Source organism: Crocuta crocuta, unplaced genomic scaffold (genome assembly GCF_008692635.1).
Source record: "Crocuta crocuta isolate KB4526 unplaced genomic scaffold, BGI_CrCroc_1.0 scaffold884, whole genome shotgun sequence".
In the NCBI taxonomy this organism is placed as follows: Eukaryota; Metazoa; Chordata; class Mammalia; order Carnivora; family Hyaenidae; genus Crocuta; species Crocuta crocuta.
The window spans coordinates 1,063,753-1,087,663 of record NW_027529549.1 but is presented as its reverse complement, the minus strand read 5'-3'; the positions used below and the strand labels follow the sequence as shown (position 1 = coordinate 1,087,663).

At 37.0% G+C, this 23,911-nt stretch overlaps 1 protein-coding gene across 1 annotated transcript in view; it reads right to left on the bottom strand.

Annotated features, from left to right (window-relative positions):
* ANO3 (anoctamin 3) overlaps positions 1-23,911 on the bottom strand; it is a 398,432-nt gene that overhangs the window by 254,972 nt on the left and 119,549 nt on the right. The window contains exon 2 of the mRNA XM_077761423.1: positions 23,802-23,876. Within this exon, the coding sequence (XP_077617549.1) occupies positions 23,802-23,876 (75 nt within the window). The remainder of the gene's footprint in view (positions 1-23,801; positions 23,877-23,911) is intronic.

Here is a 23,911-nt window from a genome sequence, read left to right as displayed (position 1 = left end):
CTCTCTCTCTCTCTTTCTCGTGTCCTCTCTCTCTCTCTCTTGTGTCCTCCCCTCCCCTGCTTGTGTCCTCTCTCTCTGTCTCCCTCTCAAAAATAAATAAACATTTTTTTAAAAGACTGACTAAAAAAAAAAAAAAGAAAAGAAAAGAATCAACTAAAAAAACCAGGGAGAGTCAGTATACCTACGTGAATGCATTCCTGTCAGTATATAAATGGCTTCACATTTTATTTTCTGGTTTCACCAGGGGAAGAGTATAGGGAAGTTCTGGATTTGAAATATATTAGTGAGAGGAAATCGAGGCTTAAGTAGTGGATATCAGAGATTCTGAAGCTAGGTATTTCCCACAACACTGCCCCTGCAGGGTGCTGTGAACTAAGAACTGGACCCAAATTAGGATGGTTGCAAAGAGGTTATGCAGGTGGGCAGCTGCATTTCACGTGGTTTATTTTTAGAAAAAGGAAAATATAAGGGCTTTGTGGTCTGTGGATTCCCATGTAAGTTTAAAGATTATTATTAAACCACTTTTTGAGTAGGAAGTATTTGATTCCATGGAATTATTAAAAACATTCTTTTCATATTTAACCAAATGTCCCTGAGAATAATGATGAATCATTTAACAGCTTCAGGAAATCCCATTAAGCCCAAGGCTTTTAGGACAGTCTGTGTTTGATGTGACCTATGGTTTTCCCTGAAAGTCTCACTGGTTGTATTGGTAAATAACAGCCACCAGAAGCCAGAGCTCACACTGTCCTTTTCTTGGCCACTTTTGCATGACACATGAATCCCTCACTTCAATCAAGTGAACAGTGCAAGCCCGGCTGGGAAGCACAGTTGGACTTCGACCAGATATCATGACTGATTTGCCAGCTAATGTGTTCCTCCAATATGTGCTAAGGCAAAGGCAAACACACACTCCCAGTTCTCTGTAAGTATGATACACCCCCAATTTACTCTTGAGACTTAAGAAATAAAGAATCCATGGAATACTCTGCCCTCCAGGAGTCTCACATTATACTAATTTCTTAAGCCTCTTAAGAAAGCAATCTAATTAAAATGGAACAAAGCATTTTAAATATTAAAAAAAAATTAAAAATACATGTTGGTCTCCTCTTTAGAAAACAAAATTTAACTGGCATTGTCAAGGAACAAAATGTCAACATCTTCCTAGAAAAATGCAAAATTGCCTATAATTTGCATAAAAGATTGTATTTAGTGGAACCTCTCAGACTTCCTACTATACAAAGTTCTCTGAAGGATGTGTTTGCAATAATAGTTTCAAGAATGAAAATGTTCTATTTTTTTAAGTTTATTTATTTTGTGAGAGAGACAAAGCACCAGTCAGAGTGGGTCAGAAAAAGAGGGAGAGGGAATCTCAAGCAGGCTCCACACTACGTGGAGCCTGACACGGGGCTCGAACCAACAAACCGTGAGGTCATGACCTGAGCCAAAGTTGGATGCTTAATCTACTGAACCACCCAGGCGTTCCAGGAATGAAAGTGTTCTTGATAATGCCATTACTAAGCATCCTGCCTGGCACACAGCAAGAGCTTGGTATATATAGGGGTTGAGTGGAGTGTGAATAAGTACAATTTATTTGCAATAACTATTGAAATTATGAAATGAGTATCTAAAATTACTCTATGGAAATTTTTGAGACACTTTCTGGAGGAATCGGTATATGAGTTGGGCAGTTTGTGGTTGTATCTCAATACAATTGTAAGAAATTTTTAGAAGATCTGGAGTCTAATTTTCCATAAGAATCCCCCCTCCTCAGAAAAGAATACGTCAAAATGACAAAAGTAAGTAAGACAAAGTAAAATAAAGGGCAAAAGCTTAAAAGGGAACTGCTGAGGGTGTTTTTCACTCCTAAGTAGTCAACAAAAGACAGATGAGTCTGGGAAGAAAAGTGACTATCATTATTATTATTAATTATTCACTATATTTATGAGCCCTGTTTTGTGTGCCAGATGAACTGCTAAGTACATTACAACTCTGCAATGTCGATATTATCTTCATTTCATAGATGTGGTAATTGAAGATTAGAGTTATTCAAGAATAAAACTTGTAAGCAGCATATGTAGAATTAAAATCCAGGGATCAAAAGGAAGATCATAGATTAAATTAATGGAGAAATGTGGTTTCATGTATAGTATTTCATTTTACAGATAACGATTCTGGCATCTATATTGATTTATTGAAAAACGCTGAGTATATCAGTAAGGGAATTTGGATCAGGGATTGATTACTCCAGAGTTCTCATATAAGGGAAAATCTCCACTCCTGCTTAGACTTTAAATATAGAGGGTGTCTGTTTTTCCAAGGGATGGTAAACATTTTTAAAGTCTTACAGTAAGGGTGTTTTCTGAGTATCTCAGGCTATTTCTAGGTCTTACAAGATTGAAATCAAAAATCAGAAACAGAAATTAATCTCACTTGATTAAAAGTAATCCCCATAAACTGGTTTATTCAGCTACATTATTTCTTAAAAGTGAACTAAATGCAGGACTTTCCTCTTTGGCCCAGAAAGAAATTATCCCTGCTTCCCCAAGGAACAGAGAGAAATAGAAAGGGCCGTTTGGGTCAGGGGTTCAATCTTTTTAATCAAGCAGAGTCCCATGAAATTAAACACTTTGCTCAAGGTTTTAAGGTAGTTATGAAGGCGAGCTTAGAATTTAGAACTCCCAAGGTCCAATACAGAATATTCTCCATTTTAATGTTAGTTTTCAGGCTAATATTATGGTGAAAACACCCTTAAAAGCTTTTTGTCTCATGCTCATGGGTCAGAAAGCATCTAGAATACTTTTTTACTGTTTCTTTGAAATATTAAAATAGGTAATCATCAGTTTGGTATGCCTTTTTGGAATGACCATTCAGAGTTAAGAAGCAATTAACCAGAAACACTTTATTGGTGCTTCTTTCCTATTCCCTCCTCCTCTCCATATTTATTCTTCTGCTAAAGTTGTCTTTTGTGCCAACATGTAAGACTTGAAAATGTCTCATAATGCATCATAAAGGAAACCAAATGTTTTTGGACAATATGAAAAACTTAGGACTTGCATAATTTTTATAACTCACTTTGAGCAATGACAGGTGGCCCTTAAATTGGCAATTGTTTGCTTTTAAAAGTAAAATATGTATCCATACATAATAAGCTGTGTGAGGACCATTTTAAGGTTCTAAGTTCCAGAAATGAGTCACCTATAGCCATGCACCAGAGGAAAATAGTAATTGTATGAAGCTAGGGCAAAATTCCTATAATCTCTGTCTTCTTTATGAAAGACCATATCATTTAAAACAATGGTTAAAGAGATCATGACTTCTTAAAGCAGTTTAATTTTCTTTGGAACACTTAGATTTGACGTGAAATCTTTTTAGGTGAAATTTTTGTTGAAGAGGACAGTCTTTCACCCCACTCCCCCTTTCAACATATTTTTTAAGAACCTAGAGAACGTGGACCTCTAACAGAGTATAAAATCATGGAATTTGAAGCTCACCTAGTCCCATATTCTGACTAATGAAGGAGTTCCTACTAAATTATTCCTGGTATGTCCCTCCAGTTTTTGCTTTAAGATCTACATAGTAACAACTGTTGACTGGAGATGATACATAGATAGATGATAGATGATAGATAGGTAGGTAGATAGATAGATAGATGATAGATAATAGATAACATGGAGTGAGGGAGGGAGGAATATTGAAGTAAATATTAACTTCGCTTTGAATGAAGTTTGAATGAGCCAACTTACATTACAGAATTCATATATCTTAGGTATCGTGTAGTCAACTATGGCATAATTACCATTACCATAATTAAGTCAATAAAATGGCATTGTTGTTTAGTAAATATTTCTGGACAAACTCAAAAACTGGGGATATGCCTAAAAATTAACATGCTGTATAAAAATACTTTTTAACAAGGTAAGGAATAAGGACCAAAGAGTGAGGATAACTTGGAATATTTCTTAATTTGGCTATAAGCATAGAGACTCATACCACTGCACCCAGGGGGAAACTTGAAGGAGAAGCTGAGAGAGATAACACAAAGCCCCTAGAAGAGGAAATTACCAACAATAGCAAAAGCTTGAAACCCAGAATCAAGCATAGGACACAGGTAAAATTAAGTTTTCCAAGAAAGTTTCAGAGCCCTTTCAACAGGCCAACTTCTGGAACTCTCCCAAAATTCATTTATCTAGGATTGGGTAAAAGCGTCTCGAACAAGAGATTTGCTCCTGTGAAGCTTCTTAACCATTTGAATCACAGACTGGGGCAAACATGGTCCAGTATTTCTGTCTTCAAACCTCAAAGCACTATTGGCTTAATGAGACAAACCCTACTAAGCTGGTTTACTGCAATGCAATGAAGCAGTCTTAGCAGAGATAATAAATTAAATCAAGTCCCAGAAATGACGAATTCCGCTTCTCCCAGGGACCGTGCGGAGGTTCAGAAATCAGACTCATCTTGGATGCGGAGTGAAGATGCATTAAAAAAAAGAAGAAAAGAAAAAGAACATTTTTTTTTTTAACTTCAGAGAGTTCTCCACCTCTGAGTCGCATTAGCTTGGAATGGATGCTCCTACACAACTGCAAGGGCATGCAGAAGGGGATGTGACGCCCTTAGGAAGGGGGGACCAAGATTCCAACTGACCTTTTTGCTGTTTAAAGGACTGAATCGAGCCTGAATGGTGAACCATTTTCACTCTGTGCGTCCCCGCTGGGTTCGGAAGCTGTCCTAGAGGGAGGCTGAGGAATAGTAACCAGACTCTTTGACAGGCTCCCGGGCTCCACACAATCTCCGAACCTCCGCGAGCGCGCTGCAATCCGACACCTGCTTTAGCCGGCACTTCGCTCCTAAAGCTGCGCGCCCACCGTTGTTATGGCAACGCGGAGGGCGGTCCAGCGTCCAGCTCCCCTTAGCGGCTACTCCTGGAATTAACCTCGCATCCCCAGAGCGTCCAGTTGCCGCAGTGTGGGTGGGTGTTGTGTTGGGTTTGCTTGGCGAGAGAGGGGAGGACTTTTCTTAGGGACTATAAATAAATCCGAACAAATCTCTGGAGCCACTAAGTAATTACCTCTTTTTCAAGTTTGAGGCTAGTTATTATAGCCGGGCACGGTTTTAATTTCCTAAAAGTTGGTCTGTAAACACGGGCACTTGTAGAAGGGCAAAGCTGATCTCTCTCTCTCCTGAGAGGAATGCAACAGCAGATGCAGAGACCTTTTTGTCTTTCCCTTTTAAAGTTGCAGATAGGAAATATGGATAACTTCCACGTAGCCAGCAGAATGGTTTTATTAGATAAGCTATATTAAATGTGTAGTTCAGCACTGCATGTGAGTTACCCTCTTGTATTTCAGCTTTTGCGGCTTTGAATCCTATGATGATGGTACAGGACATCAGTAACAGGTGCTGTGAAAACACTCTCCATGATACTTAACGTAAACCTAGCAAAAGCCCTATAAGGCAGATAGAACATTATTTTAATATTGTAAAAGAAACTGAGGCCCAGAACAACAAATAATTCTTAAAATGGTAAAAAAAAAAAAAAAAAAAAAAGCACCTTTTGTTGAGAGAAAGACACCTGGTACCAAACAGGTGAGGTAACTTTGGGAGGGCCAAACCACCTTGGCCAAAAGAGAATCAGAAGCTAGTTCAACACATTCTTCAGTCTCTCTTCCTCTTCCCTTCCTCGTCCTGCTGCCTGATTCACACCTTTTAGTTCCTTGTGGAAGATGTAACCTTACTGAACAAAAGCAAAAGAGTCTATGCTTTCCTGAATTTTGAAGGTTTGTGAGACCAACTTAACCAGTTGAAGAATACAAGTAAAAGCAGATGAAAAAGAGAAAAACAAGGTGGTTTCAAGATTTTCGAAACCTCACACAGGTTGAGCTACTATCATATGCTTTTTGATTTCACCTGCAGTGCATAATATAAGGGCAGAAAAGGGAATACAGCTTTGAACAAGCAGATGTTCCAGTTACATATGACTGGATGCCAGCCACTCTGAAACTATTATCTCTCATGATATTTCATAGGTTGGCTAGGCTCAGCCTGGTGGTTCTGATTAGATTCCTCTTGGGTTTTCAAAGGCTAGTCCTGGAGAAGAGAGAAATTGGCGTCCACGCTCAGTGAAAGGAATAGCAAAGAATGTGCAGCTGTCTTTAATGAAGGATAACAGATTTTCCAGAAGGAAGATGTTGAACATTCAGTAAAAGCTCAGTATGCAGGCATTGAAGAAATACTTGGTTATAAAGAATTAACTCAGTGTGAGTTTATCTCCAACGGAAGATCTAGAACAAACCTCAGAGACTGTCTGCAGAAAACCTCATTTTACAGAAACGGGCACTGAAACCCAACACAATAAATGAATTCCTGAGGGTGCTTTTATTATATATTGTTCATCTGCACTTAAAATTCTAATGTAGCTCAACTCACAGGTCATTCCAATTACAGTCCAACTCATTGAATTCTAATACCACCCAATTTCTTGGGTGAGGATTAAATTGAATAATATATTTAAAGACTAGTTCATGGCAGGAAGGTAAAGCTCAACAAATACCAGACACTGCTATAATTATAACCCATTGAGGGGCGCCTGGGTGGCTCAGTCGGTTGAGCAACCAACTTTGGCTCAGGTCATGATCTCACGGTTCGTGGGCTCAAGCCCCATGTCGGGCTCTGTGCTGACAGCTAGCTCAGAGCCTGGAGCCTGCTTTGGATTCTGTGTCTCCCTCCATCTCTGACCCTCCCCTGCTCACGCTGTATCTCTTTATCTCAGAAATAAAGATTTTTTTAAAAAAGTATATAATTATGACCCATGAGGATCTGATCTTCTTTTTGTTTTATTTTTTGTAAGTTTATTCACTTATTTTGAGAGAGACAGGGATGGCACGAGTGAGGTAGAGACAGAGAGACAGGGAGACAGAGCATCCCAAGCAACTCCGCTGGCAGCACAGAGTCCTGGGTGGGGCCCGAACCCATGAACCCGCCAGATCATGATCTGAGCCCAAATCAAGAGCTGGATGCTTAATTGACTGGGCCACCCAGGTGCCTCCTGATCTTCTTTAAAAAACCCTTTTTAAATCACTAGGTTTAGAATCAGAAACATTGAAATATGAGCATTAATTCAATTCATGATCAGGAGGAACAGTTGAAAGAATTAAAAACCTATGGTTCTACTCTCCACTTCCAGGCAGAAGCACATCTTCAATTTCCTGGAATCTCTTCTTTCGCTGATGTCTGATTTTCTCCAACCACAACTCAGCTGTAGGCAAGGTTGTGTGCACTGGAGCTAAGAGTGAGCTAAGAAGTAGAACCTCATTAAAAATTAATTATAAAAAAAGGTGATTTGGGGATGTGGGGGGGGAGGAGGGATGGGCATGGAGGAGGGCACTTGTGGGGATGAGCACTGAGTGTTATGTGGAAACTAATTTGACAATAAACTATTTGTAAAAAAAAAAAGGTGATTTGGTAATTCTAACACCATTGCACCCTCACCTCGGCAGTGCAACTATGATTAAATTATCTTCTCATAAAATTGATTACTTTTAATTAGACATATTTTAGGCTGGACTGACAGATTGGCTAGCAGGGAATTCAAAGAACATCTTTGCTTGTTTTAAAATCAGTCTTTTAAGGAAGGTTGCTAGAGGAACAGCTTTCGTAAGGACCCTAGAAAATTTCAAGCACCATCTGCTTTACAGGAAAGGGAATGCAAAGAGAAGGAAAAGCTGTATGTGTATGTGTGTGTGCTTTGAAAGCGGCAAGGGCTGGAGGGTGGGGTTGAACAAAGACCTTCCTAAAAAAATAAATCTTCCTATTAAATGAGAAGAGGAAATTTTTGAATCTGACATTTCCATTGTAGAAAGTTTAGGAATGAATATATAAAAGCTTCATCAAGGATGGCTAAACTGATTTTTAAATTTTTTTTTTACTATTTTTGGTTTTAAATTTCTTTCTTCAAATTTTAAAGATGAGAAAATATTTTATATAATGTTCAGTGAGGGAACACAATTACGTTATATGATCTTGACTATGCTTTGCAAAATAAGAAAAAGAAGACTGGAAAGAAGCATCCTGAAATGTCTATAAAATAACTAATTTTGCAAGTAGGGATTAAGGCTGATTTTTTTATACCTCCATTTTTTTTTATGTTCTACTTTCATCAAATGATATATATTGATTTGATACCAGTTTTATACATATATTTTTAAAGGTCTCCTTATCTATCATGCTACGACTCTAATTTTTCTTTTTCAGTCTTGGACTTAGCTTTGTTTTCTTGCTCAGGTCCCAATGCATTCGCCCTCCCAGAGCTCACCACCTGTCTCCCATCCTCCTTAGGTGATTAATTTATCAGGCCCCATACTAACTTTTGCCTCCCAGAAAGGTAAGAAACTCTGTTTTTACAACACAGGAGGTTTTTTATTCCTTTGAACTCCAAAGTATGAATACTCAGCTCAGCCAATTGTGAGTTGCCCTGTTTTGTGCTCTATCAAACGAACTGTGTGTGAGAGTTCTGCCGTTACCTCTTTGGGTCTTGAGTAAATGACTTAATTGAAATTGGGTTGCCAATTCTGCTCTCATTGCCTAAATGGTACCTGAAATAAAGCAGTTCTCTTTTCAGTCATTCCCTTTAGAAAATCCGATTATTTAAGGTATTAAAAGGCAAAATGAGGGGTGACTGGGTGGCTCGGTTGGTTAAGCGTCCAACTCTTGATTTCACCTCAGGTCATGATCTCATGATTCATGAGATGGAACCCCCACATCTGACTTTGTGCTGACAGTGCAGAGCCTGCTTGGGATTCTCTCTCCCCCTCGCTGTCTGCCCCTCCCCCACATGCTCATGCTCATGCTCTCTCTCTCTCAAAAAAAAAAGTAAGCATACAAACAAAATAAAATAAGAGGCCAAATGAAATAACCAAGTCACATTGGTAGTGGGTTTATTTGAGAAGAGTAAGGAAGACGGGGAGAGCTAGCTCCACAGAGACATTGTTATAAAGAGACTCTCATCTCCTTGAGAGCGGATTGAATGTTGAATATCTGTTTCTTCAGAGACCAGTATAGTTCCTTTCACACAAGCTAAATGCTCACTAATGAATAAGTAAAGAAAGCAATTAATTTAAAATTTTAAAATGACTTCAAGAAAAATGCTGCTTTAGTGGCCTGAGTAGCTGTCTTCTTCCTTATGCAAAACCAAAGGGAATTCTATTCAAGTCATTTATATATTTTATGTTTATATATATTTATATTTAATATATGAACTACTTTCTTGGTGGGAGTTGCTATCCCTACTTTATTAGAAGCACAAACAGGCCCTTCAGAAAATACAGTGCTGTGATACATGGAAGGGGTGGAGTAGAATTTAACAGTTGCTTCCCTAGAAGCCTAGGGTTGCTGACTGCATGTGACAGTATAAGAACAGTTGAGTCCTGCTGACAGCCATGCTAGGTGCTCAGAGAAGCATTCAGGAGGGACAGTCCCAATGGAGTTTTGTACATTCCATTGTTTTGTCCTGATAATGGACTTTTGTTTATTGTTGTTTTTATTTTTTTAATGTTTATTTTTTGAGAGAGGGTGAGCACAACTAGGGGAGGGTCAGAGAAAGAGGCTGAGATAGAGAATTCCAAGCAGGCTCTATGCTGTCTGCACAGAGCCCTACATGGCACTCAATCCCACGGACTACAAGATTATGATCGGAACTGAAATCAAGAGGAAGGTTAACTGACTGAGCCCACCAGGCACCTCATTATCATGTAGTATTTTGAAAAGACAGGGACACAAAATGGTTTGCTTAAGAAGAGAGCATTAAGATGTGTGGAACAAAGTAGGTGATGGTGGAATAAACATTTTATATAATCTTACGGCTCTAAGGAAAAACTTGTCATTACTTCAAGTTACCTATAGAAGGGAGTCCGTGTTGATTGTTCTACCATACGATCTACTCTCAGCACTCTCTAATCTTGTTTCTAAGGCTCTTTTACACTCTGTTTGGTCCTACAATGGTTTCCTTCCTCATAGACCTCTCTGCTTTTGCTGCTGCTGTTTTCTGCATTTGGAATGCTCATCCTAAAACTCCTATCCTATTCAAGTTTTCTCAACCCATACTCTCCTTTAAGGCCCCAGAGAAATGCCATTTCCAAGATGAAACCTTCCTTTATTTCCACATCCACGCACTATAAAGCCTGTTAGATGTGAACTTAATCTCCTATAATTCCTATAGAATATGACTAACATCATGGCATTTTACCATGTTTGTATTATGTATTATATATGCATAGTTTTGAAAGCAGGCACAAACTTTTCTCTTGTTTGCTAAGAGTCTAAGAAGGAGACATTTAAATAGAAGTCCAGTGTATTAATTGTCTTTCAAAATGAGCATGCAAGACTGTGGCTTTATAATGCTCTGTGATTTTATTTACTCCTGGAAGATAATTTCACAAAGACTGGTTTTGCTTTGCTTAGAAAATCTATGATTGTAATAATTATTGATTTATTTTCTATATCTGTTCATCTTCATAAATTCTTAAACTGATACTCTGGTCATCTTGACCACTTTACCTCATTTTGGTGAATTTCCATGCTTTTAAAAAGGCAAGTTTTCCATGGAAACTTAGCTGGAGTTCTGGATGTAGAAGTACTAGTTTTCTATGGCTAGTGTCTATTCTGATAGCTTGATGCTTCTGCCGACTTACGCCTGTGCTATATTGGTTGTTGGGGTGTTTGCCAGTAGGAGGTGGAAATGAAGACAGCTTCTGTAGTTACCTATTTTCTTTCGGAGAAAATATATGTGTGGCCCTGGGAGGCTGGAGTGACTGGTTGTGAATACACTGTGGTCTGTATTTGAACATAAGCAGTCCAGCAGTAGCAAAGAATGTGTCTGCTGGCTTGGCATTTTCCCAAAGATATTAACAATGCAATATTAAGAAATCCTTTAAAGAGATAGTGTGCATGAATATTTATTTACTGGAAAAAGGTTCCTGATTTTTTTTTTTTTTTTTGTATTGAGGGAGGGGCAGAGAGAAAATCTTAAGCACTTCTAGCCCAGAGCTCGATGTGGGACTCTATGCCATGACACTGGGAATATGACCTGAGCTAAAGTCAAGAAGTGGAAGCTCAATGAACTAAGCCACCCCACTATGTTGTTTATTAGTAACAAACTGCAAAAGAATATTGCAATGTGAGGTCAATTTTTGCAAAAAAATTATATGCATAGATCTATGATTTTAAAAAAGCTCAAAACAAAGCAAAGTCTACATAAAGAAGATAAAGGGTGAAGTAATTATTTCTTTTAATTTTGCTTACTGATATTTTAACTGTATTGTCTATTTATTCCTAGAGTGACATTATGTTCTGGGTTCCTTTTTGTCACAGTGTAATTATCAATGGCTTCAAACTTTAAAGTGTCCTGTTTTAGATAGTAAGTTAAGCAGCCACCTTAACCACCAAATGAATGTGACGTATGTTAGAAAAATAAGTGTAAAAAATAGAAAATGACAACAGTATTTAAAAATAGTCTGGGTAGAAAGTGTTGTTATGCCATTTTAATCCAATAGTAGTACAGATTTAAAATTGAAAAAAGCAAATCAGCACTTGGCCTGGAAGGGCCCTTTCTAGCCTATCAGAGAAATGTGGGAGGGATGGCATTGCTTTTGGAGTCTTGCTCTGATGTATGAACTGGCACAGCTTCTAACGGTGTGCAAATCACTTTGCCTTCTTGGTTCAAGTTGTTGGATTCAATGTTCCCGTAGGTCTGTTCTGCCCCTTATATTCTAGGATTCTGTTCAGTTAGAAGACAATTTCATGTGCTCTGACTTCAGAAATAATAATTCTTGTGGCTGGTTTGACTAGGATTATGCCTCTTTCCTCTCCAAAGGAAAATAGTAGAAATAGTACAGAAAATCTTCACTGATTCAAATCTACAGAGACTTTGTGGCAATATGAACTCGAGTAGGGTCTGAAATTAAACATGCTATGATGAAGAGACAGTTTGTTAAAAATAAAAGTTATAGGATGAAAAGGTTACTGAATTAATTATTTATGTGACACCATTGAATTTACATAAAAATAAATATTGGCAACTTGAAAACATTTATGTATCAATAATCAGTATATCAGTTATAGCCCCTGATATTCATTAATCTAAACAATTTATGTTAGCATCACTGAGTAGATGATCACATAATGTTATCTTGAAAAATACTCAGTAAATCATACTTTATATCAAATAAAGTTCTTCTTCTTCCCTTCCTATAATTTCTACAAATAATAGAAGGAAACTACATATTTTCTTTTAATACATTTAACAAATATTAGGGAATCTGGGTGGCTCAGTCGGTTAAGCGTCCGACTTTGGCTCAGGTCATGATCTCACGGTTCATGGGTTCGAGCCCCGCGCCTGGCTCTGTGCTGACAGCCAGCGCAGAGCCTGGAGCCTGTTTTGGGTTCTGTGTCTCCCTCTCTCTCTGATTCTCCCCTGCTCATGCTGTCTCTCTTTCACAGAAATAAATAAAACATTAAAAAAAAAGAAACAAATATACAGTGGAATGTACGTGCCAAATTCAGCCAGGATATATTTTAATATAATATAATATAATATAATATAATATAAAATGTAATATATATATATTTAGTCTTTGCAAGCTTTATACCAGAAAAAAGTACATCTTTGTAATTTCTTTAAGAATAGATAGTAAATGGTTATATAAGCCCTAAACATTTAAGTTCCAAGTCTTCCATGGTTGTGGTGTTTTATTATAAAACAGTGGTTGAACCCTTCAGAAACAACAACAACAAAACAAACAAACAAACAAAAGCCACTACAGCATCACATTTTGCACAATAAAAACAAGAATTTGTCCCCAGTCCCCTTCAATAAAGTTTACCTTTGAACTCTCATAACTATGTTTTCCAGTCTTCAAATAAGGTTTGTCACCTAGGAATCAGTAAAATATTGACTACAGAAAACAGAAAAGAGACTGCCATGATACTTTTTCCATCTGCAATGCTGAAAGTTAGAACAGTTTCTTCAGGTTGATGATATAAATGACTTCCTCTCAAAATCACATACCTACTCAAGATATAATTATTCTCAAGTACAAAAAGACACTCGAAAATTTGCAATAATTTGAGGAATGTATAACTTATGTAGTATGTTTGAAAAAAACCTTAAGGATTTTACTTAAAAATGAATTATAAAAGGGATCTCAAGATAAAAGAGTAAAATATAATAGCATCAAATCTTTATTTACCTAATTAAATTCAAATGGATAATAATACACACTCCAGGGAAACTTAACATAAGAACTATCAAAAGCTAGTGAAAAGAAAACACTATAGAATAAATTCTGATTATTAATTTCAACAAATTCAGGTAGCTGGGAGTGGGCTAAATAAGAATGTTACAGAAGTCTGAAGAAAGGAGAGTTAGAGAGGAAAAATAGAAGGTGAATATAGTTTTAACACCTTCTTTTATTGAGGAGGGGCTTAAACAAGAGGCAAATGAAAACATGAATATTAAATTTAATATTAAAACATAAATACTAAATATGAATATTTTGTTTAACTCATTTGATTATGAGAACAAGGAAAATAAAAAACAATATATAATGAATGGAGAAAGAACAATAAATTGTCCAAGGAGAAAAAAAATGAAGTATATTGCACCTTGATCAAACCAGGAAAAACAAGGAAAAAGAAAGTGTGTGCTCAACAGAGAACATAAATTTTACATTTAAAATAAAATGGAATGAATAAAGTCAAGCATGTTGGCCAATATTCCAAATATAAGCACTCTTTATTCCTCACTAAAAGACAGTGACTTAAATTGGATTAAAATCAATAAGTACTCTGTGAAAAATAAAAAATATATATATTTTATGCAAACTAATAACATGGTGGTCAAAATGATTTCAGGTATGCAAATAAAAAAGTAAGCAAGTCCAGCAATTTTATCAGTCCAGATGGAATTTCACATTATAAGGAATAAAATGTTAAAGAGCACTACATAAAGATAAAGGTATAATTTATAAATAAGATATAAGTCCTATATTTATGCGCCAAACTGTACTGCCATTAATATAAAAGCAAAACAACTGGGTGATTAAATCAATAAAATTGCGATTGTAATGGAAGTCAATATATACTTCCCCCAAAATTTAAACAATGTAATAGACCAAAGTAAACAAATAAAGATCTAGATTGACCTACTATAATCAATGAGCATTTAACAGAAGTTTGTAAGATCACACATTATCTTTGTATTTGGAAGACGTTCACAAAAACTGATCATGTGCTTTGTTATGTTCCTTTTGTGTCAACTTCACTAAACTACAACCATGTTCTCCAGAATTGCCTTCCCAATGTGGTTGGGCTAATGCTGATCAAAAAGGAATTTGTGCAAGTCCAGTAAATATGAAGGAAAGCAGCAGCCACTTACTCTGAAGGTCACTGTGCTTACAAGCAATGAGAGAATGACACAGGTGCAGACGGATTGTAGCTAGCCTTTGTTTCTCCCATTACCATGTCCAGCTCTTTCTTGCTCTATGGAAATGCCATGGCAATAGCAGGTGCAGAGGTGATAGTCTTTCCATAGGCTGCTCCACCAGTGCTCCATCATAGTCCCACTCCAGATTCCCTGACAAACTCTGGTTTGTCTGCCACACCACGTGTTCAGGAGAACTGGCTAATTGCTTTTCTCTGATTCTCCAACATCCCTTTATGGACTATTCTCCACAAAATTCCTACAATTGGGTAAGTTCTCAATCCTATAATAAATCCTGATTCCATATTGCTTAAAATATTTCTCTTTCTGCTTTGCTGATGGAACCCTGGTTGATAAAAAGAAAAAAAAAATGAAGGAAAAACAAAGCAAGACAGAAAAAAAATAATGCAGTGTATTGGAACAGCTGGGTGGCTCAGTTGGTTAAGTGTCAAACTTCGGCCCAGGAGGTGATCTCATGTTCATGGGTTTGAGCCCCATGTGGGCTCTGTGCTGTCAGCCCAGAGCCTAGAGCCTGCTCTTGATTCTGTGTCTCCTTCTCTTTCTGCCCGTCCCCCTGGTTGTGCTTTCTCTCTCTCTCCCCAAAATAAACAAACATTAAAAAAAATTTTTTAAATGCAGAGTATTTACAGACCACATTGTAAGATTCTAATCTAAAAAAAATCATAATTTAAAACAAAAAAATTCTCTGGTAGTCACGGAAATAGAAGTTAAAATAGTGAGGTATATTTTTAAGCTCCTCACATTAGCAAAAATGGAAAGGAGCCATGATATCTATTTTTATAGGGGATGTTGGGAAAAGCACTTTTTCATACATTGCTATGGAATTATGAAGCATTAGAGCCTATTTTAACCAATAACCCATCTCTTAGAAGTCTATCCCATTCAAATAAAGCAGCCACAAATAATGACCCATAAGTCAAGTTTGTTTATTGTACCACTGGTCTTGGTAACAAAACTCTGGAAATAAAACTCACCCAGCGATATGGCAAATTATGATTTATCCTAGCAGGGCATCTATCTGGTTAGCTGGACAGGGAGAAAATATTTAGAAAGTTACATGCTGGGCGGTTAATATGGGTATGTAGGTGAATACATCTGGATGGAAGGAGACAGGCTGAGATGGAAGTCAAAAGAGAGAAAAAGGAAACAACTATATATCCAAAAGCGTGTGAATAACCACAGGTATGCATTTATGTAAAGTTATGTATACGTACGGGGAAAACAAAATTAAACACTAAAGACATTCTCATCATCTGGCCCAACCTATTTTATCCTCCTGATTTCTCTGGATTTCCCAGCACAAACTCTGTTTGGGTCAGAATGTAGTCCTTGAACTGCTTCACAAAAACAGCCCTCTGTTTCCTCTTTAGGGAATGTTCTCTTCTTGCTGTTCATCATCCAAGTTCTCCCAGGCCCAGTGGCACCTCTTCCCTGAATAGATCAGCCCACATGAAGTCTCTTCTGAATTTTTTCATCTTACTAAATAATTGAAAACTTAATTATATAGAATCATGAATTGTTCTGATTCTTTCGCGCCAGTTAGTCACGTCCCTAATGATTAGTCCTATTCTCAGTTTCTATTTCTCTTAACAGATGCATCACCAAATTGTACCTTCAGTGCAATGACTGTTATGTTTAGTGTCACTCTTAGTATTTGGTTTCCAAACAGGGAGACAGTTAGGAAAGTATGCAGCCTTGACCTCAGAAGATACCAGTTAAAATGTATGCTCTGTTACGTCCTAAGGGATGTGCCTGAGTATATTTTGTTTCTCTTAGATTTAGTTCCGATCTCTGTAAGACAGGTCTCTTACATTTAATGTAAAACTTTAAAACAGCTTACATTGTGGAAAGAGTTCTGACTTTAGAGTCAGCCAATCTGGCTTCGAGTCTGGACACTCTAACAGTTTTATCTCATATAGCAATTATTTACTTGTCTTTCTGCATCCATGTGATTTTGGTCTGTCAATAGCTATGACATTTGTGTTAACCAGTACTAACGTCATCAGAAAATTATTTCCCTGACTGGCATACTTTTGAGTATGAAAGGGGTCACTCTTAATGATTACATTGAACGGGACAACAGCTACAAATAAGGACTGCCTCTGACAAACCAGAAACTATGGTGAGCCCATCCTAGAATAAATATTTGAACCATAGATCCCTCATTGTGCGGAGGAGTGTTAAATGGATTGATGATGATGATAATGAGTCTGTATTTACAAGGTATGATTTTTGGTTCAGGAGGTGATTACAATACCCAGATAAAGTGTTTATTTTTTGCTTCTTAATATAGTCATTGAACACCTCTTGTTAAAAATGGAGAAAAAACCCCATTAAGTCATTACTAATATGACTTGAATCAGTTTATCACTTACTTATTTCTTGTGTTCCCTGATTTGTGAATCCTGAAGTTCTAAAGAGAGGAAGAGCCAAAATCTTTGAGTACCAGATGGGATTGCAGGGAAGGACCATGGACAACATGAGCTTTGGAAAGTAGACACACTAATATACGTAAGTAGACAGACAAAAATGAAAACAAAGATGGGAAGGCACGCCTGGGTGGCTCATCTGGTTAAGCTCCAACTCATGATTTTGGCTCGGGTCATGTTCTCATGGTTCAGGAGTTTGAGCCTCACACTTAGCTCTGTGTGACAGTGTGGAGCCTGCTTGGGATTCTCTTTCTCTCTCTCACTCTCTGATGCTCTCCCACTTGCTCTCTCTTTTTCTCTCTCTTTCGAAAATAAATAAATAACTAAAAAAAAAAGAGGGGGCCAACTTGCCACTTTCACTTAAACCAAGGGGTCAACTCATTTCTTTGCATTCTTTCCTGAAAATCCATTTTTGGCAACAGGAATTTTGTATGCTGCCTCACTTCCAATAATAATACCATTAACAAGTAGAATAGCAGCAATTAACATTTAATGTGAGCTTAGTATGCAAACCACTTATCTTAATCCTTGTACTAGCCTTATGAGGTCAGTACTATTAACATTTAATGTGAGCTTAGTATGCAAACCACTTATCTTAATCCTTGTACTAGCCTTATGAGGTCAGTACTATTAACATTTAATGTGAGCTTAGTATGCAAACCACTTATCTTAATCCTTGTACTAGCCTTATGAGGTCAGTACTATTATTTCAAATTTATAAATGAGGATATTGAGGAACAGGGGGATTAAGTAATATATTCAGAATCTTGCAGCTAGTTAAGGAAATGCATAACCAAGATTTGGAAAAAATTAAATATGACTCTGAAGCTCATGTAGTTGACTGCTATGCTGTATTAGTGCAATAATCATCTCCTAAGCCATCTTATAATAGGGGACAAATGACCTTCTAGTGAGCTACTTCCATTTCAAGACAGCTGAACTGCTATTCTGTTGATAATGCCTTATGGAATTTGCCACAATGAAATTAAACTTTTGATTGTGGACCCGCAAATTGCATTTCTATCTCTTTATGGACAGGCAGATGTTGCTTTTGATTATTAACATTTATGTACTCCTCTCCTCTTGAATTAAGTTGAGAAGACATTTTTTGCATTTGTGTTCTCTTTCTCTCAATCTCTTCTTTGGAGGAGAGTTCTTCCGTTTCATCATTTTGATTAGCTTTCTATCTCTTGTTAATTTTAAAAGCTTGTTGTACACTTTGCCCCTGCAAGTTCTGCTGTATTAGAGAGGGCTCTTTGACTATTCAGGGCCTGTCTGTTCAGGAAGTGTTCTTTGGATGGCGTCTCTTGGTTTCTCTTGTTGAGCATTTGGTTATTTTGTTTCCCTACTGGTAGTGTATTTGGGACTCTCCACCATGTGTAGTTTGGCTTGTTTCTTGAGGCAGCCTTATGAGGTTTCCTTCCCAGTATATTCTGTCTCTTTTTCTTCCCAAACTTCTGTGGCCCAGGGTCCTATGACTTCATGCCTTCTCTGTTTGAGAAATGGGTTCAGGAAAAATGTATGGAGCTCCCTACCTCTCTGTCATCTTGCCCCGGATCCTCAAACTCTTCTTTTCTTATATACTTCCCTTTTTATTATATTATGAACTAATTTATATTTAATTTTATATAAAAATACAGTTTTTGTTATAACATGATAATGAAAAGGCTTCTATTCATATAGCATGTTATAAATTGGTTTTCAACTCAGTAATTCTTTCAGTACTCATACAAAATCTAACCTTGTGAAATGTGTATTATCAACTTCATTTTCGTCATTAAAAATATGATTATAAGCCCAGGTCACACTGTTATTATACGCTCCAGTCTGACCTGGTTCTCCTAATTCTGAATCTTATGTTCTTTTCAGTTTTCTTCATGTAGTTTCTCACCTAGCTCAGTGTCTTTTGCAAAGGAAATCTACTCTAATGCTGTGATGAATGAATGAATGAGCACATGTCCTAATAAAGGAAGATCACTCGACCGCACATATTCTTTTTTACAGATCTGCTGGGTTTTTTTATTTTTTTTTCTTTTTCTTCGCAGAATAGAATGGGTAGGTGCTAAGATGGGGATTTTCTAGAATGTTATATAGGAATAAAATGGCAAACAGGAGCAACAATTTATGGTTTGTAACTGGAGATTAAATTATATCCACCATCAGTAACTTTGAATTAATGGAAAACAGGATTTCCTAAGAAAATGGAAAATGATTATATTCCTATGATATTTAATCATCTACCATGTCCAGAGGAATAAGAGCCTCTTAAGAGGGAAGCCTTTAATAAATTAAGAGGAACATCTGGACCTTAATGCCAGAAGAATAATGTGAATCTCCCTACAGTAACGAATCTGGCTTTAAGACAGGAAGGCTATCAGTCTTTAGTGTGAGAGGCAGTGCTCTGCTTTACACTAGGGATATTACACATACACACACATACACACACACATGTCATTGGTTTGGCTAATGATTATATTGATGACACATATAATGAAAAGCAGAGACTGCTCTCCAAGGATCTCAATTAATGTTAAAATTCACCCCAGAGAAATTAGTATAGTACTAAATGGACTTTCAACAATAAAGATAGATTACTGTGTAGTTCATCAGCACTGTTTTTGAGAACCTACCATTTAATCAGGCACTGTTCTAGGCACTGACGATAGTGATCAAAACAGAAAAAGAAAGCAAGATTTCTTCTCCCATGTAGTGTACAATCTGATGGAAGAAAAGATATTATGAAAATAACAGAAGATAGTATATCAGATAAGTCCTGTGAAGAAAAATAAGTGCTTTGGAATGGGAGAAAGGCATGCAATTTTAAGTATGATGGCTAGGGAAGGGCCACTTATTATCTTTCTGAGGAAATGACATTTGAGCAAAGTCCTGAAAGAGGTGAAGCAGCAATAAGCCATGCACACATCTGGAGCAATAAGGTTCCAGACAGAAGTCACAACAATGCAACAGCCCAGAGGTGAGAGGAAGCGCAAGGAGGCCCTGTGCTCTATGAGATCACCAGTAAGAAACTGAAATAAGGGGTGGGAACTGGGTGTGGCAGCTCATTTTAAGTAAAGTCTGGATGAGATAAAAGCCTTTGGAGGTTTTTGAACACAAGAGTGGTATTAACTGATTTAGGTTTTAAAGTAATTGTTGTTGCTGCTCTGTCAAGAAGAGAATTGTGAGGGGCGGGAGGAGGTAGTAGAGTGGACACTGGTTAGAAGGTATTTCAATTTTCCCGTGGGGGAGGTAATGAGATTTTAGACCAGAGTGGTTCCAGTGAAGGCAATAAGTAGTTGAGATATGCATATATTTTGAAGATAGAGTCACAAGATGAGTTAACAAACCCTATGTGGAGAGTAAGAGAACTATCAAGGAGGCTATAAGGAGCTTGGATAGACTAACTGTAACAATGGAATTGTAACAAAGTCTGTTGATGCAAACAAATGCAGGCAACATAAAATCTACCTTGTTAGCAAAATGTTAAGTGTATAATACAGGATTATTAACTATACCATAACTATATCTTCAAAATCTAATCAACTTGCATAACTGAAGTTTTGTACATTTTTGACCAACACTTTTTGTTTTCCCCTCCCTCCAGCCCCTAGTAACCACTAATCTCCTTTCTGGGGGAAATATAAGGGGGGGGCAGAAGGATAGTTTTGGGAGTGGTGGATATCTTCACGGCATTGATGGTGGTGATGATTTCACAGGTGTATACTTATCTCCAGATTCATCAAGTTGTGTACATTAATTAAATGCAGCTTTTGTATGTCAAGCATACCTAAATAAAGTGGTTTGAAACAAAGCAAGCTAAATGTGACAAAACTTTCTTGTACATAGCAAAGAAACAATCAGCAACAAAAGGAAACCAATGGGAGTGAGGGGAATATTTTCAAACCACCTATAAAGAGATTGCAATATTCCATATGTAAAAGAAATTCCTGCAACTCAAAAGCAAAAAAAAAAGATTTGATTTAAAACTGGATAAAGAATTTAGATAGACATTTTCTAAAGAGGATATACAAATAGCTGAGTACATGAAAAGATGCTCATCATCACTAATCATTAAGGAAATGCAAATTGAAATCACAATGAGATATCACCTCATACCTGTTAGAATGGCTATTTTCAAAAAGACAAGAAATAATAAATGTTGGGAAGGATGCAGATGAAAGGGAGTCCTGGAGCTTCCTCAGAAAAATAAAAAGCAGGCTACCACATGATCTAGCAATTCTACTTCTGGATATAGATCTAAAGGAAATGAAAACAGTACATCAAAGAGATATCTGTACCCCACATGTTCATTGAAACAGTATTCACAATAGGCAAGACATGGAAACAACGATAGTTGTCTGTCAATGGATAAACACACACACACACACACACACACACACACACACAGTGGAAATTATTCAACTGAAAAAAAAACAAAAACAAAAAACCTTGTGACAATATGAAGTGTGTCACATTGCTAAGTAAAATGAGTCAGAGGAAGACTATTATTGTATGTTCTCACTTACATGTGGAATCTGAAAAAGTTGAACTCTTACAAACCAAGTAGAATGTTGGCTACCAGGGCACAGAGGTAGAGGAATAGGGAGATGTTGGTCAAACGGTACAAACTTTCAACAATAAGATGAATACATTCTGGGGACCTGATGTACAGCATGGTGACAATCATTAATAATACTGTATTATATACTTGAAAGTTAAGAGAATAGATCTTAAAAATCATTACCACACACACACACACACACACAAAGTAATTATGTGAAGGGCTGTTAACTAACCTGATTGTGGTAATTATTTCACAATCTACACATGTATTAAATCATCATTTTGTATACTTGAAACCTACATAAGTTATATGTCAATATCTCAATAAGCCTGGAATAAAATGATACCAATACAATACTAATAAAATTATTCCTATGTCATGGAAAACAATACTGCCTTGGGTACTGGAAGTAATGGCATATATTCAGGATATACATTACCCAAAATACACACACTGGAAAATGGATTCTAATGCAAAGATTTATGTCAAGCCTAGAATCAAGGCAAGGAAAGTGAGTGATACAATGTGAAACGTTAATAGCTCTAGGTTATGGTAGCTCAATGTACTCATCTCCATATGGTGTGCAGGCAGGGGGATATCTTGGGCTAGAGTAAATTCTCCCATTAAGGGTTCTCTAGAGGCACCTGGGTGGTTCAGTCAGTTAAGTGTCTGACTTTGGCTCAGGTCATGATGTCATGGTTCATGAGTTTGAGCCTCACTTCGGGCTCTGTGCTGACAGCCCAGAGCCTGGAGCCTGGTTCAGATTATGTGTCTCCCTCTCTCTCTCTCTCTCTCTCTGCTCCCTGCCCCCTGTTCATACTCTGTCTCTCTGTCTCTCAAAACTAAATAAACATTTAAAAATATTTTAATAAAACAATAAATTTTTAAAAGGCTGTCTAACAAGTATTTTCAATGTTTGCCTCTCTGTTTTCATGTTTTCTTGTTTGACTTATCTGCCTTTTGGGTGATCTATTCTCTAACCATGACAATTTAATTAACTTTATTATTCAGTAACCAATCAGTTGGTTAACTAATAGCCTTGTTCTTTCTCAACTGGATCCCAGGAAAAAAGTTGATTGCTAAGTATAGTTTGCATTTACCTGCTTTTACCTATTATTATTTTACCTATTATTAACAATAAACGTTTATTGTTAACGTTTAACTTTTAAGGTTTTTAGAGCAGTTTGCTGTTTTATGTAGATATGTTCATTGGTTTATGTTCCAATAAACCCACCATATGTTGAAAATATCATTAGTCAAAAATGCATGTAATACACCTAACCCACTGAACATCATAGTTTAGCTTACCCTATCTTAAGTGTGCTCAGAACACTTTGAGTTGGGCGAAGTCATCTAACACAAAGCCTATTTTATAATAAAGTTTTGATGATCTCATGTAATTTACTGAATACTCTCCCAAAAGTGAAAAACAGAAAGATTGTATGGGAACAGGATGATTCTAAGTACATCGGTTCTTTGCCCTTGTGATTGTGCGGTTGGTGGCTGGGAGCTGTGGCTTCCACTGGCCAGCATCATGAGGGCGTTTGCTAAGCATATCACTGGCCTGGAACAGATCAAAATTCAAAGTACAGTTTCTCCTAAATGCTTATCACTTTTGCACAATCGTGAAATGGAAAATTGTAAGTTAAACCACCATAATTTAAGGACTGCCTATATATAAAAATTAACCATATAAAATCTACATTAAATATCTTACATTAAAATTATAAGTAAGTAAGTGTTGGAGCAACTGGGTGGCTCAGTTGGTTAAGTGTCCAACTCTTGATTTTGGCTCAGGTCATGATCTCATGGTTTGTGAGTTAGAGCCCCACACTGGGTTCTGCACTGACAGTGTGGAGCCTTCTTGGGATTCACTCTCTTTCTTTCTCTCTCTCTCTCAAATTAAATAAACTTAAAAGAAAATAGCTTAAAAAAAGTTATAAGTAAATATATATATNTTTAGTTGATTAATTTATTAATACTTACTAAGATTACCAAGATACTACTTTAAAATGGGAATACATTTCTTCAAAACAAGTGGTACAAAGGTTTTTATATGTAAGATTTTGCATAAGACATTTATAAATAAATGCAGTTTCTCTAGAAGCCTGGATAAAGCTAAATAAAATTACAGCTGTGAATGTGCTTTGCAAACTGCATGATAAGCTAAAGTGTCACACTGATAATTAATCACATGAATGTGATCCTCACTTTAGTGCTAAATTTTCACTCTGCACAAAGACTCTGCAGTTGCTACTCCATTGTACTGAAAAGCAAAGTTGGTGCGAGCACCTGAAACTGCACCCTCACAACTCACCTTCACTGTGTTTGCCTTTGGCAGCCCACACACTCTTCTCAAGCTCACAATGAGATGAGCACAACTTTCGCAAGCCTGTGAGAGGGAACAAAAGAACAAGAAGAACTTTG